Raw genomic sequence first — 17,999 nt, 5'->3', positions numbered from 1 at the left:
CCAGCAATAGTACATTATAGCTGGCGGTATTCTGCATTGCGCTGTATAATGTACAATTGCTGGGTTTTGTAGTCCTCTATAGCTAGTGGTATTCGGCATTGCACCAGTGTATAATGTATTAGTGCTGGGATTTGTTGTAGTCCTCTATAGGTGGTGGTATTCCGCATTGCGCTGTATAATGTATTATTCCTTGATTTGTCCCCTATACAGCGCAATGCAGAATACCACCATCTATAGAGGAATACAACAAATCCCAGCAATACATTATACATACAGTGTATAATGTATTGCTGGAATTTGTATTCCTCTATAGCTGATGGTACATTGTGCTATATATTATACAGAGGACTACAAATCCCAGCAATAGTACATTATACATACAGTGTATAATGTACTATTGCTGGGATTTGTAGTCCTCTGTATAGTATACAGCACAATGTACCATCAGCTATAGAGGAATACAAATCCCAGCAATACATTATAGAACACCATGTGTGGGGAAAGTGCAGGCTTACCTGAGCAGTCTTCCAGCAACTTGTTTCTGAGATCAGGCCTGTCGGCGGCTGTCATCCACCCGCACCTGCTCCTCCTTACCTCTTCTCCCACGCGTCCCTGTGCCGATCATGGATTTGGGCGGGCTGTGAGCGTGAGGCGGGGAGGAGGTCCGGTGTGTGGATGCGGGCGGGCGGGTCTGGCAGTGGCGAGCGTGAAGAGGTATGGCGTGTGTGGAGCCGTGAACAGGGCCAACCAATCGGAAGTCGATTAATCGATGATTGAAAAAGTTGACAACTTTCAATCATCGATTATGTCGATTAGTTGTTGCAGCCCTAATTTTTATCGGTGACTAATGGCTCTAAAATGATTGCTCTCACTCCGACGTTTGCCGTTAATTACAACGGCCGGCCGGGAAGCTACTCGTCGTGCTCCACCGTCCTCTCGTCTGTGACGAGTGGATTTTTCAAGCCCTGTATTATATATATCTATATATCTAGATATCTAGATATATAGATATCTATATAGATTTATAGATATCTATATAGATATCTATATAGATTTATAGATATCTATATATAGATATCTATATATCATCACTTCCTGCATTCAGTGTCACTTTCAAGCTACAGAAGCTGATGAAGCAGATCTCTGCTTCATCAGCTTCTGTGGGGGTCCCTAGGTGACATTAGGGGTCTTGGAGACCCCTGATGTCTCCATAAAGAGGACGTGTCATGTAAATTGGCTATCACATAGGGGGCTTCTTATCCTCCCCCCATGTGATAGCAATAAAGTTGTGTAAAAAAAAGTAATACAAAAATTAAAGAATATGGGTAAGAATAGATGTTTTATAACATAAAGTAGGGGAAACTTTTTTTTTTTAAATTTAATTTACCGTACTTTTTTAATGTTAACATAAATTGCAAGGCTATACTTATTTTATCACCCCGGATGAAGGGGGCATGTCTTGGCCCCCAAAACATGTTGGCATTGTGTACGATTTAAAATTAGAATAAACTTCTATCTGGACTATAACATCACGGTGTGGCACTTCAATTGTAGTCCAACCCAACAATCAATACCAGACTAAGTCATACAACTGTTTAATTGGTTACACATAATCACTGTTTAGAAATTGGTTTTGCTTTCCTCTGTAACTGGAATAATTTGAAAACGCGTACTTAATGCTGTCTCACCTTTTTAATTTAGGAAATGTAGCAGTGAGGCCAGCAATTCAGAAGATCAGAATACCCTAACCATGCAGGCAAGTTCTGGACATGCTCATCAGGCGGGAAATATCAACGGTTCCTCGGCTAGTCTTTCTCTTCCCACTGTTCGTTCACCAGCAGAAGGTTCCTGCAATGCTGGAGAAGTGGTAATAAATCTCCGCCCTGCAAATTCTGAGGGTGAAGGAAGGCCTGGCTCTCGACATACCAGACCAACCATACGTTTACACAGTCGGCATGGTCATACACACTCGAATTCCAATGACACGACTGGGCAAGATGATCCAAATAATACAGACAATAGAGAAAACGGCAACAGTATCTCAGAAGTCCTGCATGTCTACCAGTGGCTGAGTAAAAGCTTTCCATATATATTAATATTTAGTGCCAAACTTCTCGTTCAGCACTTAACAGGTAATGTTCTGTTATACTTTGAAATTCAAAGCAACACTATAATCCTAACCATATCAACTAATCATCCAGTAATGAAGTGATTGCGGAGTTCTTTCTTTTGTATAAAGGTGTGTGGATGTGTATGGTGTATCAATCTTTTGTAGTAATAGTGTCCAAATGTGAGCAGTGAAGGAGTAGGTGTAAGGGCCAATTTACACAATGTGTTGGGGCTGTGCTGGGCAGAGTTTCCAGCGCAGCCCCAACGCAAGACAAGGCAATTTGCCTTGTCAATAACAGGCTTGGTTTACACCACTGTACTGCGCACCACAGTGTTGTGCGCTGAAAAAAAAGTACGGCATGCTGTAGTTTTCTTTCAGCACAGTAAAATGCCTCACGGAACAACTCCCTTGCACCCCTCTGTGCCAGTAGAATTGAATGCAGTGTCACTTGTGACTAGGGATGCACCGATATATCAGCACTGTGTCAGGCACCGCACACCAGCCGGTGTGTGTTTTGTGCAGTGGCTGGTGTTAATTGTCCCTAAAGGCCAGTTTAGGCCTAGGACAGGTTATGGGTTAAATCGGGGATATTTTTCTTTTGTTTTGACTGATTTGCTTAAAACACGAGTACTTGCCTGTACGTATCCCTTCATTACCAGGCTATTTTTCAGTTTTTAGTGCTGTGTTATTTTGGCAACTGCTCGGTCATGCAACACCCAAATACATTTTATAACTTTTTTTTATTTTTTACTATATAAAGGGGAAAAGACCAAAACTATTTTTAACAAAATGTTTCTCTTTCTTATAACACTCCTCAAATAAAAATGCCAGGACTACACACACACCCAAAATTACCAATTTTGTTTGAAGGTACAAAAAAATTTTTGTCACAATTTTTTGGAAATGAAGAAACATGCCAGTATTGAGGTGGTTAGAATACAAAACTTGGTTATGGTGCACTAGATGCAAAGTATTATTAATGTGCAGGTCATACACAGAGAGAGGAGGTGAAGGGGTTAATGTACAGGTCACATACTTTGATGAGGGGGGTCAATGTGCAGGATAAGAAAGATGAATATGTTAATTTATAGTTCAGGAGACAGGATGACGGAGACAGAATGGAGATGGGATATACAGGAGAGGAGTTTGGGACAGGGTTTGAACTGTCCCACAATCGATTTAATTAAAACCCCTGACCTTAAATCTGCTGTCTGTGATCTAATGAATCATCCTTAATTCATTAAATCATCCTTTCCCTGTTGTGGGAGAAAGGGAAGAGCTCTAAATGTAAGTACTGACATCGCTGTGATGGGCTGTGTGATCGATGTGATTTGCCATCATGACGCATAGAGTCACTGTGATTGGCTCTGTGCATTTTGGTTGTGATCTGTGCTGCCAGGCATGCGTTTCTAAACACAGCCACCTCCCCGTTGTTTTTTAATATATGGCTGAAGTATCCTGTAAGCATAGAGGCTGCCATTGCTGACGTATCTGAAAATGCTAGTTTCCTGTCTATGGTGCGGACTTGCTGGCTTCAATACTTATTCATTGACCCAGAGAAAGTAACTGTATGTACAAATCTGTTCTGGGTCACTGGCTCAAACTATTGAAGCCAGCAAGGTAACCTTGATGGAACTCGTGGGTAAGGTTTCCTTGAAAAAGTCTGACTGATACCCAAGTTTCGACCTAGGGTTGTGGGGTTTTTAGGCCATGTTGTGGGTATTTTAATGCATGGTAAAAGAAAAAAATTAACACCCAATCAGTATGAATAGTGTGTTTTGGTGAAATTTTCTCTGTTCTCTGTCAGTTTACACACCATCATGGTTTTAGCCCTTGTTCACAACTAGCTGTTTTTACGTACACACACAGATGCGCAAAACATAAAAAGCAATGCATTGCTATGGGGCTCGTTCACACCTGCATGTTCGTAAGCATGCAAAAACGCGCAACACGGGGAAAAAGTCCCCAACAGACTGTAGTGTAGCCGCAAACTTGCAAAACCATACATCTCTTAGAAACTCCGTGTTATGATGTGCAAACAATTGCGCTGAATTTCAAACGCCTAGGTGTGAATGAAGCATTATGCTTTTTTAAATGGACTTTTGTTATAAAATACAGTATTGGAGATGGTGTGATTTAATTGGGTGCCAATCCACCTCTGATCCATAAAATGACATCACAGGCCACCCTCCATCTGCTCAGATAAATAGCAGAAGGTGCATCTCCTTACCTGGTAGCATTGGTTTATTGTCTGGCACTACCAAATGTGTCATTTTCAAACACCTATTTTATTTATTTATTTTTGGTCTGCCTACAAAAGATCTGTGTATTTAAAGGACAACTATTTGGACAGTAAAATATGTAGTTTGAGCTTGGGTGTGACACTGCAGCTGTCGCATGTGGGCTCCATAGCTCGGAGAACTGTGCAATCACAAACCACTGATCACTCAGCTCACAGTTTCTCCCAGCAGAGGGAGGTGATGTCAGTCACCGCTCCCTGCAGGAGGAATTCCCCCTCCCCTCTCTGTTCCTCCAGTGCTCATTGGAGGAAGAGATTGGGGAGGGGGTGGGGATAGCTGGCTCTAGATTGGCAGAGCCAACTGTCAATCCAGCAGTGGGGTGAATCCTGACAATATTGTCGGGTTCCTTCTGGGCTGGTACTTCTGTGACCAAAAAGAGAACTATGGCCAAAAAAGAAAAATAGTTTGGCTATAGTTCTCTTGTAAAGATCCTTCAAGTGCGGCAAACGCTGTCTTGTTTATGTCCTACCATTCTGTTTTTTTCACTTTTGAGTTTCCTGTCTCCTTGATGTTACTTCATGCTTAATTTATTTTATAAGTTTTGTCTTGCCCAGTGTGGAAAGCAAAGTTATTTTCTTTTAATTTGCACTAATAGTTATCTCTTTTAAAGCAACATTTTACAAACAATAGTTACCTTCTCAAAAACTTAAAGTAGATCTAAACCCTAACAAACATTTAATTAGTCAGAAACAGTGTGTCATGAACAGCTGCCATTTTTTTAACAACCTGTTTCACTTTCTTTATCCTTTTTTTCAGTGCTTTAGTGCTTTTGATCTCTCCCAGCCTCTTGCAGCCACATCCTGTCATATTGCACTTTCTCCACCACTGTCTGCATGAATGCAATTGAATGATTTACTTCTAGCGACAGCGATAGACCATGCCTATGCAGTATGTGTCTGCACAGCTGCTTGTAGTCTCCATCAGTGGCACATATGACAGGGTGAGCATGCAGAAAGTGCCTGAACAAGGATCTTCATGGTAGGATTACCTGGTATTATTTTATTAAAAGCTGCAGATCTAAATACAAGATTGGATGCAACCTTTTGAAATGAAATCATCACGTTAAAGCTTATATGTGATTTTAGGGATTGGGTTTAGATCTACTCTGATAGTTTTTTGTTTTCTTTTGCTTAAACTGTAGAAAGTTATACATTTTGATTTTCCAGTTTTGTTATTTTACTAAACATCAGTTTATCATTTTTTTTTATTTTTTTATGTGTTAACGTCTTTTTATTTTATTTTTTAATAGGCATTTCTGTTGGAATTGGTCTGCTAACAACTTTTCTCTATGCAAACAAATGCATTGTAAATCAGGTTTTTCTAAGAGTAAGTAAGCTCACATTTGCGTATAAGTTCTACTGATAATAGACAAAGTTGCCAGTGACTCAAGATCACAACATCTTTTTTTTGTTTTGTTTTCTGGACAGACCTTCTCACTATTTTTTCATGTATTTATAAAGTTGTGATTTACAGACTGGCAAGGTAGAAAAATGGTGAAATGGCTTTTGGAAAATCTAAACAAATGTTCCAGTCCCCAAAAGCAAACCCAAGCAGATATGCTTACATTTCTGGTAAAGTTTAGAAAAATGATAGCTTGCTGATGAAAATATTTGTACTAAGTAATGTGTGTTTGTTTTTTTTTGGGTGAAAGTTGGATTTCTCCATATAACACCATATAACAAGCAGGTTTAGGGCATCCCCTTAAAGTAATTTTGCATGTTTAGCCACCGCTGCAAGCTCACTCCTGTGATGGACTACAATCTCACATTTAGTGTTACTAATTTGTATTGGGATTGTAGTCAATCACAGAAGTGAGCTTGGAGTGGTGGCTACTTTTCAACATACACAGGGACCATGAAGAACAAAAGTAGCCCCCCTCCAGAAGGAAGGACAGTGTCCGCACCCGTTCAGAGATGATTTGAGGATCTACAGCTGAGTGATACTCAAATAAGAGACATTTTTGTTAATAGTTAGGGAACTTCAATGACTTTGAAAATGTTGGTAAATACATTTTGACCAAACTTTGCAAATGGTTACAATTGTACATAGAATACGTTAATCATAGTTTGAAATAATTTTAGATTAGTATGCTTTTTATTAATTTGTGCCACATATTGCCTATATTTTTAGCAATGCATGAATTTATTGTGTTAGGTATTCAGTCAAAAAGATGTTTGATAGCTTACTGAGAAATGTAATTCCATGCCTTTATCACTTGGGTAGTTCTGCAGTATTGTGAGCCTAGTGTTATGTGGCTTTAATTGGTCTGACCTAGCAAACCAGCCTTTTGTTTCATAATGCTCATCATTGAATCTTCATTTTGGCTGCAAATGCACCTGGTCTTTTGGGCTAATTTGCAAATAGACTATACATCTTAACTGTTTAGGTGATTTCAAGGTAAAATATACCGGTCTCAGTCATGCCAATAGTTCCACGCCTCTTAAAATCAATGATCAGTTGTGCTGTTTAGCAGTTCTGGTAATACTTGCCCTTTTTGTAGAGGTTTGTGGCTGGGTAACAAGACTCTCCCTTATGTTCTTGTGTCTGTGCTCTTTTCTTGGCTTCACCTAATTCTTGGTTATTCATTTTATCCTGGCTGAATACCACCTTTAATTTGTATCTGTTTGCCTTCTAATTTTACCATTACTATTGGTGACTCCTCATGTTGACTTGACTGTAGTTCCCATTCTCTTAAGAATCTCCAGCTAATTCATTCATGACTAACAGCCAGCATTTGATAATGTTACTCATCAATGTGTCAGTTTCTGTTTCTAGGCATTTCATTTCAATTTACAGTTCAGTCAATTAAATAAACATGTCACTTCCAACTATTGCCACTGGTCAGAAATACTTAGAGTGTTGAAATAAAGACCCTAAACTGAGCTTTGTAAACTATCCCAGGATTTTCTGATGATTACCTTCAAGGGTATAATTTAACTCCTAATTTTTCCTTTTTTTCTGTTTACTTTTGCAGGATAAGTGTTCCAAAATTCAGTGCATTTGGCTGCTGTTTTATTTATCTGGTTGCTCAGTCCTTTTGTATTACATATTTTCTTCTCAGGCACTTTATTACAGGTATGTCGGCACAAGATGAAAATTACTTATTTTGTCATACTTTGATCTTACTAATACTGCTAATATTTGTTTAATGAAAGAGGGGGGCAATAATCTATGTCCGAAAATATGCCGGTGTTAAACAACTGAAATGCCGTTTTATTAATGCATTTACAGAAAGTAAATTACATCTGCTGCTAGATTAACCATGGATCCTGCACTGTTGCATGTAAACACATCCTGTTGCCTGAGGCTTTTTCTGGTGGACTGTTCAGAAACCGGCTTAGGTCTTTCAGTTTACCTAGTACAATACTGTGCTTATTGCCCTGGGGGGTAGGAAAACATTCAGAACCATTTTTGTATTAATAAAGCTTTGATTTGTTTCTTTGCCTTTATAACTTTTTAAGATTTCATAAAATGGCTTTTTTTTGTGGACATGGTTTGTTATTTCTTGGTTTGTGACTTTTTAGAAATTGTGTTATTAACCTTTTAGTAGTTGTCTTTTTACTTCTTTTTTTTATTTGAAAAAAAGGCTCCTTCTTTAAGCTAACTGTCTTATTTTCTGTTTACCTGTTCATCGATTTTTATCAAGTCATTTTATGCGGTTTATTAAAGAAAAAATGGGGAGTCATTCCCTTGGTAGCCGGCCATGTTTAATTCTGCAGCTGAAGCCAGAAATCTTTTGTCAATCTTTGCTACAATTTGTGTAATTCATCCCATGGTTTGTTTTTTTTTTGTTCTGTGTGCCTGCTACAGTTTTTTTGTGAACTTTCACTTGGATAAGAGTGCTTCTGGATGGCTCAATATCTTTACAATCTTATCATGTTTTATAAGATAATTAAAGTGACTTCATAGAAAAAAAACTGCTATGGGTGCCTGCACATACCTGCAGTCCCCCTGCTACACCTGTACACTGGGCTACCCTGATTAGTCACTGCTTCCAGGTAGCATCAAAGCTTGTCTGATCACTCCCACCTCTCATACATTCCTATTGGTTTATCACTGTGATGGACTCAGTGGCATCACAAGGGGGGTGCGGCCCACACCCGGTGACACCAAAATGACTGTCAGTCATTTTGGTGTCCCCTCCCCCCTATGAAAAGTCGGGCACTCGGTCACGGGCCGAGAGGCCGACAGTGTCAGGAGAGAGGAGGGGACCCGGCAGCATACCTCATCCCGCCGCGTGAACGGCCCCTCCTCTCTCTGCCGGCGTCCATCACAAAGATGGCCGCCGGCAGGTGTCAATAAGACGACCCAGCATGCGCAATTACGTTTATCGCACACGCGCAGAAACGTCACGCGCATGCCGGTCTCTGCTTTTGGGACGCCCCTGGATGGACTGTCTGATACTGGCCAATATCGATGCTGGAGCTTTGCTTGTTTAAATGGCCTGGCATTTGGCTGTAAAAGCAACGTTTTGCGGAATGTTAAACGTATGTGCAGGTACTTCGAGGTAACTGCATTTTATACCCACAAGAAGGTTTTTTTTTTTATTTGCCAGTGTAACTAGATGTAAGTATATGTGCACCTTAAAGTTGAACTCTGGGATTGTTTTTTTTTAATCCCCTTGAAGGGCCCCCCACTATGGTTGAATACTATTTTTTTCCTAGAGGTAGAGGAATCGGGTGTAATTCTTACCTTATTTCAAGCTCTAGGAGGCTCTGGCATGTTACTATTCTCTCCATTACTCCCGATTGTGGTTGGCCGCTCGCCGTCCTCGCATATAATGCAGGGTTATTGTCCTTGATGTCCACTAGCCAGGAGTGCCTTAGAGAGGAGGCATCGGGGACCAGTTGCACAGATGGAAGGAACCTGCCGGAGCGAGAAATAAGTATTACACCCTATAACTCTGCCCCTAGGCAAAAACTAACATTTAATCCTTGAAGAGCAAATTTCTGGAGTTCAGCTTTAAAATTAATAGTTGGGGACTTCTTCCCTCTGTCCGTCTCAATGCACCTTGTAATGCCTTTCATGTATGTAAGTGTAGAAAAATACCTGGTGATCCTGCCATTCCCCTTCATGAAGTCCCTATTTTTGTTCTAACCACACTAAAAATTGAAGCAGATCCATCCTAGCCTGGTTAGTTTGCATCCTTGCTTACCACCTAGGAGTTATGGGGCACCGCGCCTCTGAACAAGTTGTTAGTAGGCTTAATGGCTAGTTGAGTTTTTGTAGCTGATACGCATCCGTCCCAGAGCTTCACAGCTGGAGAGGCAGTGTCTCTGGGACTTGTGACATCATTGGCAACATTGTTTTCAGTCTCCACTGCTGACTTGCCCCTCTTTGATCCCTTCACAGCTTGAGTGACAGCGCTTCTGGGACATGTCCTTTACAGTGTCTGCCCTTAGCCTCCCAGCCGATCAGCATAAAACCGGCCAATCAAGAAGCCGGGCAACAGCAGCTATTGACTGTATATCCATTGCCAAAGCCAAAGTATATCCAAAGCCAAAATGGTTAAAAAACCCTATGAACATTGTTTTTTGTGTTTTGTTTTGTTTGCACTCCTGTGCTTTATTATGGAGATTTTACCTCTGTTCTTGTCTTGGAGACACTACAGGAAGTAAGGGAAAATCCCCTCCCTGCTTGAGACACATTTATCAAAATATTACCCTCCATGCTGTAGCTTAAATGACAATCCCAAAAATATTTATATTAATATATATCTTTTAATTAATTAAATTAGAGTTAGGCCCAGCACCTGGTTGCATGATCCTGTGCATCTTAAGAAATGGTGTTGTGACTGAACACTCAACTAAGGCTTTGGCTTTTAATTGCAGAAATGAGGGTGAATATTTATATATTTTGTTGTTTTTTACTCTAGGTTCATTGTGATTCTGGTTTTTAGATATTCAGCTGTTGGGTCTCTGGACTGCAATCTTATTCCTATAGTTATCTTTTAGTTGCCAGCTTTGTGTGCTGCCTTCCTAGTTGAATTTTTGCAGCTAGGTTTTCAGGTCATGCTGATCTATTACTGTTTAACTTTTTGAATCTGGACTTTTTTGTATATTAATAACACAAATGGTTTTATTTTATTTTTTGCAGCTTGATTTTTTTGAACCCCACTATTGGACCTTTACAATTCTGGGATGTCTTGTGGGTTGTTGGTATCACAGATTTTATTGTGAAATTTATCTTTATGGGCCTCAAGTGTTTGGTCCTGCTGGTGCCTTCATTTATTATGTCACATAAATGCAAGGTAAGGATATTATTATTATACAGGATTTATATACCGCAACAGTTTGCGCAGCGCTTTACAATATAGGGAAGACATTACAATCACAATACAAATCAAGACAAGATGGTAAGGATATTACAGTAATTGTATGTTGCTTAGCACTTGCCTCCTTTTTTAAAATGTTTCAATGCATTTTAAACACTGCCAGCATGAATACCTGAATTAATTTATGTTGTCTTCCTTTAATCCCCTGCACTATACTGGTAAAGACTGGGAAAGGGAGGGTCTCCGGGGTGTCCTCTATTCGGGTTTATCACTGTCAATTTAAGTAGAGCTATGTCCTCCAATTAAAAAGTTTCTTTAAAGGAGAACTATGGGGTTAAGGCATTTCCCCATAGTTCTCCTTAGGGTAACGGGAGGACACAAACTAGCGTCCTCCCGGCACCCTAGGCTGTAGCTCAAGGTATACGGAGACGCAGCAGCTGAAGCGGATCCTGACAATTGTGCCGGGATCCGCCCAGCTGCGTGACTGACAGCTGGCTCTGCCTATCTAGAGGCAGAGCCAGCTGTACCCGCCCCCTCCCCGGTCCGTTCCGCCAGTCAGCGCTGGTCTCCAACCGTCATGCCTCCGTTTTTTGTTTGTGGCCTGGGAATTTGGAAACATTTGCCTCAGCTCTGCTGAGAAACTCTATCTATATTATGTGTTCTATTAACATTATTGGTACTCCATGCTAATACCATCAGTCAAGACTTCTAATCTGTTTCAGCTGGTCTATACACAGCAGCTTTCTGGATAGGTGCTTCCTTGGAGGCTGTACCCAGACCCTGCTGGACTTAAGATTGCAGGGCCTGTCTGTAATGCGACCCTAGGGTACTGGGCTCTGCTTGTGGCTCTTCCCAGATACTTGGTGTACTGGTTTGTTCGCTGCAGAGCACTTTGCAAAGCCATTTCACAGCCTGGTGTGAACCAGTCTCTGTGTAAGACCTTTGACGGGGCAAACATTTACTGGAATGCGACAGTTGGCCACTGCGCTATTCTTCTCAGCGCTTTTCAGACTTGTGGGTATTATCAGTTAGCCAGAGAGCACTCTGCATTTTTAGAGCAGTGGTACACACTCTGGCTTAACCAGTCTCTACTGTCTCCCCGTGATGCAGATATATTTGTAAGTGTTATCTCTACTATAAGTTCTGCTGTGGATGCTTTCCAGAGCCGTATGTACTGGTCAGTTAGTTGTAGAACACTACCTAAATTTTAAAATGGCAGTACAGCCTTCGGTGTAACCCAGCCTCTGATAATTTCCTGTGAAAAATTACCTCAGGAAATAGTGAAATCACCAATACTGTATGTTACCTCCAGATGCTGCACTTGTGGGGCTTCCCCCAACCTGTGACTTTAGTCAAAAGAGCGCTACCCACTTTGTCCATAACTTGCATTGTCTGATGCAAATTTAATTCATCTCGGCCATAGGAATTCACAGCCCTTGTACTGTGCTATTAGTTTCCAAACCCAGAGTCGTGGCACAGTTTCCATGTGCCTTACTCTCTGAACACTGACACTATCACTAGATGTCTATTGTGGTGTACACATTTTCATATGTGACCTTTATTTACTGGATACTGCTTTAGTATAGAGCTGTACACTACAGCCTCCTATTCAGATCAAGTGGCTCTTCTTTAGATTGTGACCATGAACCTTTCACTCAATAATGAGCCGAGTTGTGACTCATTGGAGTCAATTAAGGGAGACCGATCCCACCCCTCTGTGTTTTAGTATCATGCTCTCAGTACTGCTTTGCGATAAGGGGTTATCATGGGCTTACCTACAGTTTTATTTGGTTGTCAGTGTCCAATCCTACTGTAGGCAGAAATATAATTTGAAGGTTTGGCTTCCTATGTCCCTCAGTAGACAAGAAAGAAATATATGCAGCAGTGCTTACTGTGTGGAATCCCATGTTTGTGTATTAGCATATAGTATGTGAAGGTAGTTCCCCCAAATCAGAACATCACTCAACAAAAAAATTAACTACTTTTGCACATAAAATATTAGGTTGGAATCGTAACTTTTTTTTAGTTCAGTTATCAATCACATAAATGTAAATACATGTGTTTAAAAAGGTTTAGAGTGTCTCTTGGATTAATGATGTTGCCATTCTTCTCTAGGGCTATTGGTACATGTGCTTAGAAGAAATTGCACAGTATTATTGTATGCTTGTGTCAACACCAGTATGGTTCCGTTATTTGATTGATTATGGGGCCCAGACCAGTGGAGCAGAATGGCATTTTGGTGTTTTGTTGGCTTTGCTCTACCTCATCATAAAAGTAAGATATATAGATATATATATTTATGATTGCTTGCTGTGTTACTATGTGTTTTGGCTCTTAGGAGTCAACATCTTTTGTTGAAACAATGTTTTTCACAAAGCTATTATATCCCATGCCCCTTTCAGAAATAGCAAATTGTTACTGATTTTTTTTTTCTTATATAATGAATGTAATATGTTTAGAGCTGATAGAATTTGCTGCAAAGGATTTTAATGTATGTAACAGTACATTTTACTTATTCAGGTGCGAGCTATGATACTACAAAACATCCTTTTAAACCTTTTACTGCCACAGACGTAAGTGTTTTGTCAGAATGGATCAGTGATCCTTCTGTCTGCGGCATTCCCTTAGATTGTAAGCTTCAGGAGCTATGAGCATAAGAGTAGAAGGGTCCTCTAGACCAGAGGTCCCCAAGTCTGTGAGCAACTGGGCCGCAGCTGCTGGTCCACGGTCAGGGCCGGATTAACATGGAGTCGCGTGGAGCTCCTGCTCCAAGCCTGCACCTGCAAATAGGCCCAGCCGGCCCTGATTGCCTCGGTATCCCTGATGGCAATCTGTGTCGGTTACAATCCGGCAGAGGCGGCCCTCTAATCACGCCGTAGTGAGGAGCAAGTGGCCGCCTAACTAGAGAGCTGCGTCTGCTGTGCCCGCAGCCGACAGTGCGAGTCTCTGGACCCCTGGTAAGAGCCCGCACAGGCCACCTATGAGAGCAGGAAAACAAGCTCCGGGCTCCCACTGAGTCAGCATTATGGTGAGTTGTATAATTATATTGCAATATAATAGAAATAAAGTGCACAATAAATGTGTTTGAATAATCCCTAAACAACCCTCGCATCGCCCAACCTCCCCTCTTGCACATTTTTCTTCCACAAAACTGGCTCCTGGTGCCAAAAAGGTTGGGGATCACTGGTGTAAACTCATGAGATTCATGAATAGCTGTGAGATTAGTACACATGTCTCTTCAGTTTCCTGAATGAGCACTCCTAACTGGTCGGACACACGCGCACACACACACACCTTGGTATGCCAACAAATAACCTTGGAACATCATTTTCTTTTTGGGCCAACAAATCCATTTTTTTTCTCCATCTCTAGAAGATCCTGGTGACTTTTACGTTTAGTTAGCGGTCTCCAGATTGCTAAATGTTTTCCTCTATCTCTGTGTTATTATGAGAGTCATTTCTGACCTAGTTTGAGTTCTTTATGTTGCTGCCAGTAAATGAAGCTAGCTATTAAAATGGCAAACCGCACCTAATGAAAGAGTTTTTTTTTTTGTTTTCATTTCAGCTTTTTGTGGTTTTTGGACAATGGAAAGCATCTGCGGATATCTTGCGACTGTTTTGTACTCAGCCTGTAAGTAATCTGAATACAGTCTGTAATTGCACAATGAATATAAAAAAGAAATCTAACATCTCAATGTTGTGTTTTAAGTGGAGCGGCATTGACTTAGGTACATGTTGGCAGCCAGTGCTTAGCACATAGGCCTACAAAGTTGTCTGCTCCTACCAACTTAAATCATTTCCTGATGGCTTGGGTTATACGGGCTGTTTTCAGAAGCTGTCCTTTTTTGTTTTACTGGCAGCTGCCTAGTTAGATTGTTTTTGCAGTTAAGCACTGTATCTGCTTTTTTTTTCCCTTCCAATCGGTGATATAGATTTTATATTCAGACCATGTTGTTACGCATCATTTTATCCCCTTACTTTCGTAGACTAAAAGATGTAGGAGGTGCTCCCATTCATTATTAGTTTAAAAAAAAAAAAAAAAAAAGTCCAGCATAGCCAAAATAAAAAAAAAAATAAAGGATGGAAAGGCGATATAACTTGTAAAAGATGCTTTTTTTGGTCAGCAAATAGCTGACTAGCTATAGAAATGTTAATATTTTTGTGTTTGCATTGGAAATACAGGCATATATTTTGTGTGAAATGTTTACTTGGCCATAGCTGTGTTTTTTTTTTTTTGTTTTTTTTTTCCTTTGCCCATACTTTGTTGAAGAAAACCTGCCTCCCAGGCTGGTGTTAAGCCACGTGGAACTGATGTCTTTATTATCTTGCAACACTGCTGCACAACAAGCACTTGTTCAGTCCAGCAGGGAATCCACCATCTCTTCTTTACAAATGCAAATCTCATGTTGAAATGTGTGCCCTCTTTCAGAATCAAGCCACCATTCCTTTTTAGTGAACAGAAGCACAGGGATTTTTTTTTTTAATTAGTTGACATACATTTTGCAACTGCCGGAACAAATTTAGCATGTTGTGTGTCCGGGATTATCACTTATGTGGTATGTGAGCTGTACTGTAAGGGAAGGCCACCTTAGATACCTCTTTTGCATTAGAGGCATGCAAGGTCTAAAAATGTTTTATTGCTGGCAAGGTACGGGGGTCAAAAAGTAAGATCTTCATGTCTGTAATTTGAGATCTATAGAGTAAATATTCATGTACCACGTTCTAGAGGTGTCCTTACCCCACTAATGTATGCTTTTTCTTTTTTAGGTTGAGTGATTTAGAACCATGGCTGTGCGGCTAAAACAATGAGCTGTAATTGAATTTCAAGCAAAAGAAAGTGGCGCGCCTAAGGAAATCCATAATTGGCTAAATGTTTATGGGGATGCTGTAGTGGAATTTTGGTTTCTCCTACTTGAAACCTCTTCATCCAAGGCTGCACATTGCTTATGTCCACTCCAATTGTGCATTTCCTTAGGTGCACCACTTTTTTTTGCCAGAAATTCAATTACAGCTTGTTGTTTTAGCCGCAGAGCCATGGTTCTACTCCCTTAGTCTGAAAAAGAAAAGCATACATTAGTGGGGTAAGGACAGCTCTATAACATGGTACATGAACATTCACAGTCACTCTAATAGATCACAAATTGCAGACATGGAGGCATTACCTTTTGATTGACCCTCGTATGTGTTTGTATTAAGGTTATTCCCTTAAAAAGCAGCTGAACTCTGGAAACTGTGCCAAAAAAAACAAACTGGAAGGCAGTTGGTAAATCTCCCCATTACTGACTTACCATGCCTTTTTCTGTATGGTGTCCCTGTTCGGGGTGGCCATCTTGGTAGTGGGAGGGCTTTGCTTGCTCGTTTCAGTCTTCAGCAAAGATAACCGGAAGTAGCACAATAGTGACATCACTAAATCTCAGTGCTTTTATAAAACGAAAACTCCCCTGCCATATTCATTACTGCAAATCATCATCTTGGGTATGGAGGAGAGGGGGACAGAGATGCAACCACAGCACTGAGATCTTTGAGGGCTACAGCCAGAGCGGGCAGCGAAGCTCAGCAGAAGCTGAACTTCCACCCGATTTATCTGGGGATTTACAGGGAGAAGAAGCCACTACTGAATATGGCAGGTGGGTTTTTAGAAAAGTAATCTTACTGGAGTACAGAAAATTGATTTGGTCTGGAGTTAGGCTCTAAAATGCCTTGCTTATGTCTGTCAATATTTAAATTTCATTCATACATTTTTTTTCTATGTTACAAGTATGCATAAAAAATGTATATAATACTTAATTCCTGGCGCTAGTGACAGCTAGTGTTTCATAACCTTCCCAGAGAGAAAACGATCCTCACACAGTGTCCTGCTGCTCCGCAAGGACCAGGGAACCTTCACTGCAAAACTGAGAAAACAGAGGCACAGAGCGCCCAAACCATGTTTAGAAATCGTTTTATTGAAATAAACAATAAAAACATACAAAAGGTATAACCGTGAAGAGCCTACCAATATCCTCCAGTGTGGGAAGTGCACAACCCGTATAGTAGAAATCTCACACAGATGACACTGATTTGCCAGATGGCTTGCCGCCTCACAGCCGGTCGCCTATGTTCACGGCTGACTCGTTTCCAGGGCACGCCCCCTTCATCAGAGCCATGTACACTTCCCATACCGGAGGATATTGATAGGGGCTTTGCTGTTATTGCTATGTTTTTATTGTATATGATTATTGAAATAAAATTATTCTAAACATGGTTTGGGCGCTCTCTGCCTCTGTTTTCCCAGTTTTGTATAAACGTTGTTATAGTGACCATTGATTTGACCTACATTTTGTGTTCACTGTACGAAAGTAAAAAAAGATCTAGTGTATGTATTTTTTATTTCAGAGTTATGGAGCAGCTGCATCTAACCGGCAATGTTCAGAAGTTGATGACATCTGTGCAATCTGTCAGGCTGAATTTAAAAAGCCAACAGTACTTCTGTGTCAGGTAAAAATACTGACTTTCTGGTTTTTATGATGTTATTTAACTCCAATTATATCAGTTAGTTTGCAGCGACACTGCAACAACTTGTATGCCCTAAGCACAAAAGTCACTATCCAACCCATACATCTTTTTTATTTTCTATTGTCTCCTAAGACTGTTTAGCCCAATAACATTCAATTATTTATGGGGAGAATTAAGAAAAAAAAAAGACGCTGTGATGTTGTTTTCTCCCAAGGAGCAGTCTTCTGAACTCTACACATCCCTCACCCCTGCCATGGCCAGTATCTGGAGATGCAGCTGTCCAGGGAAAACACACAAATCCTTCAGGGCCCAGCGATGTGCAGAGACTTAACAAGGTTATTCACACAAGGGGTGAAGAGTTTGGAGAAGGCAGGAGAAGTGAACAATCTAGAACAGGGGCGCCCACAATTTTTCGTCCGGAGATCTACTTTTCAAATGAAGAGCTCAATTAGATCTACCAGCGAAAAAACACCTGCATTCAGGGGCGGGAGGAGGTGTGGCGGTGCATTGAATTCAATGGCACCGCAGCCAGGCCCCTCGCCCACAGTGCGATCGCCTGCACCCAGAACCCAGGCACATTAGTGCCTGCGTTCCAGTCCAGTGCGATCCGCAAAAATGCTGCCAGCACCTGCGTTCCGGGTGCAGGCGATCACACTGTGGGCGGAGGGCATGGCTGCGTTGCCGTTGACTTCAATACAACCCCACGCCCCCTCCTGCCCCAGAACGCAGGGAGTCGGCCGCCTTACGTTTTAGTGCGTCCTAAAAGGCCCCTGCGTCCTGTCCTCCCGCGGTGCTCGTGTGGCCGATATTGCACATGGCGA

General features: G+C 41.1%; 1 protein-coding gene across 1 annotated transcript in view; it reads left to right on the top strand.

Annotated features, from left to right (window-relative positions):
* RNFT1 (ring finger protein, transmembrane 1) overlaps positions 1-17,999 on the top strand; it is a 28,400-nt gene that overhangs the window by 7,215 nt on the left and 3,186 nt on the right. The window contains exons 2-8 of the mRNA XM_018569785.1: positions 1,702-2,132; positions 5,660-5,736; positions 7,385-7,485; positions 10,507-10,660; positions 12,800-12,958; positions 14,249-14,314; positions 17,059-17,160. Of these exons, the coding sequence (XP_018425287.1) occupies positions 1,702-2,132; positions 5,660-5,736; positions 7,385-7,485; positions 10,507-10,660; positions 12,800-12,958; positions 14,249-14,314; positions 17,059-17,160 (1,090 nt within the window). The remainder of the gene's footprint in view (positions 1-1,701; positions 2,133-5,659; positions 5,737-7,384; positions 7,486-10,506; positions 10,661-12,799; positions 12,959-14,248; positions 14,315-17,058; positions 17,161-17,999) is intronic.

The sequence above is a fragment of the Nanorana parkeri genome, unplaced genomic scaffold, assembly GCF_000935625.1.
Source record: "Nanorana parkeri isolate BGI_ZX_2015 unplaced genomic scaffold, ASM93562v1 scaffold1397, whole genome shotgun sequence".
Taxonomy (NCBI): domain Eukaryota; kingdom Metazoa; phylum Chordata; class Amphibia; order Anura; family Dicroglossidae; genus Nanorana; species Nanorana parkeri.
Note: the sequence above shows the minus strand (reverse complement) of the source record. Positions and strands in the feature narration are given on the sequence as shown.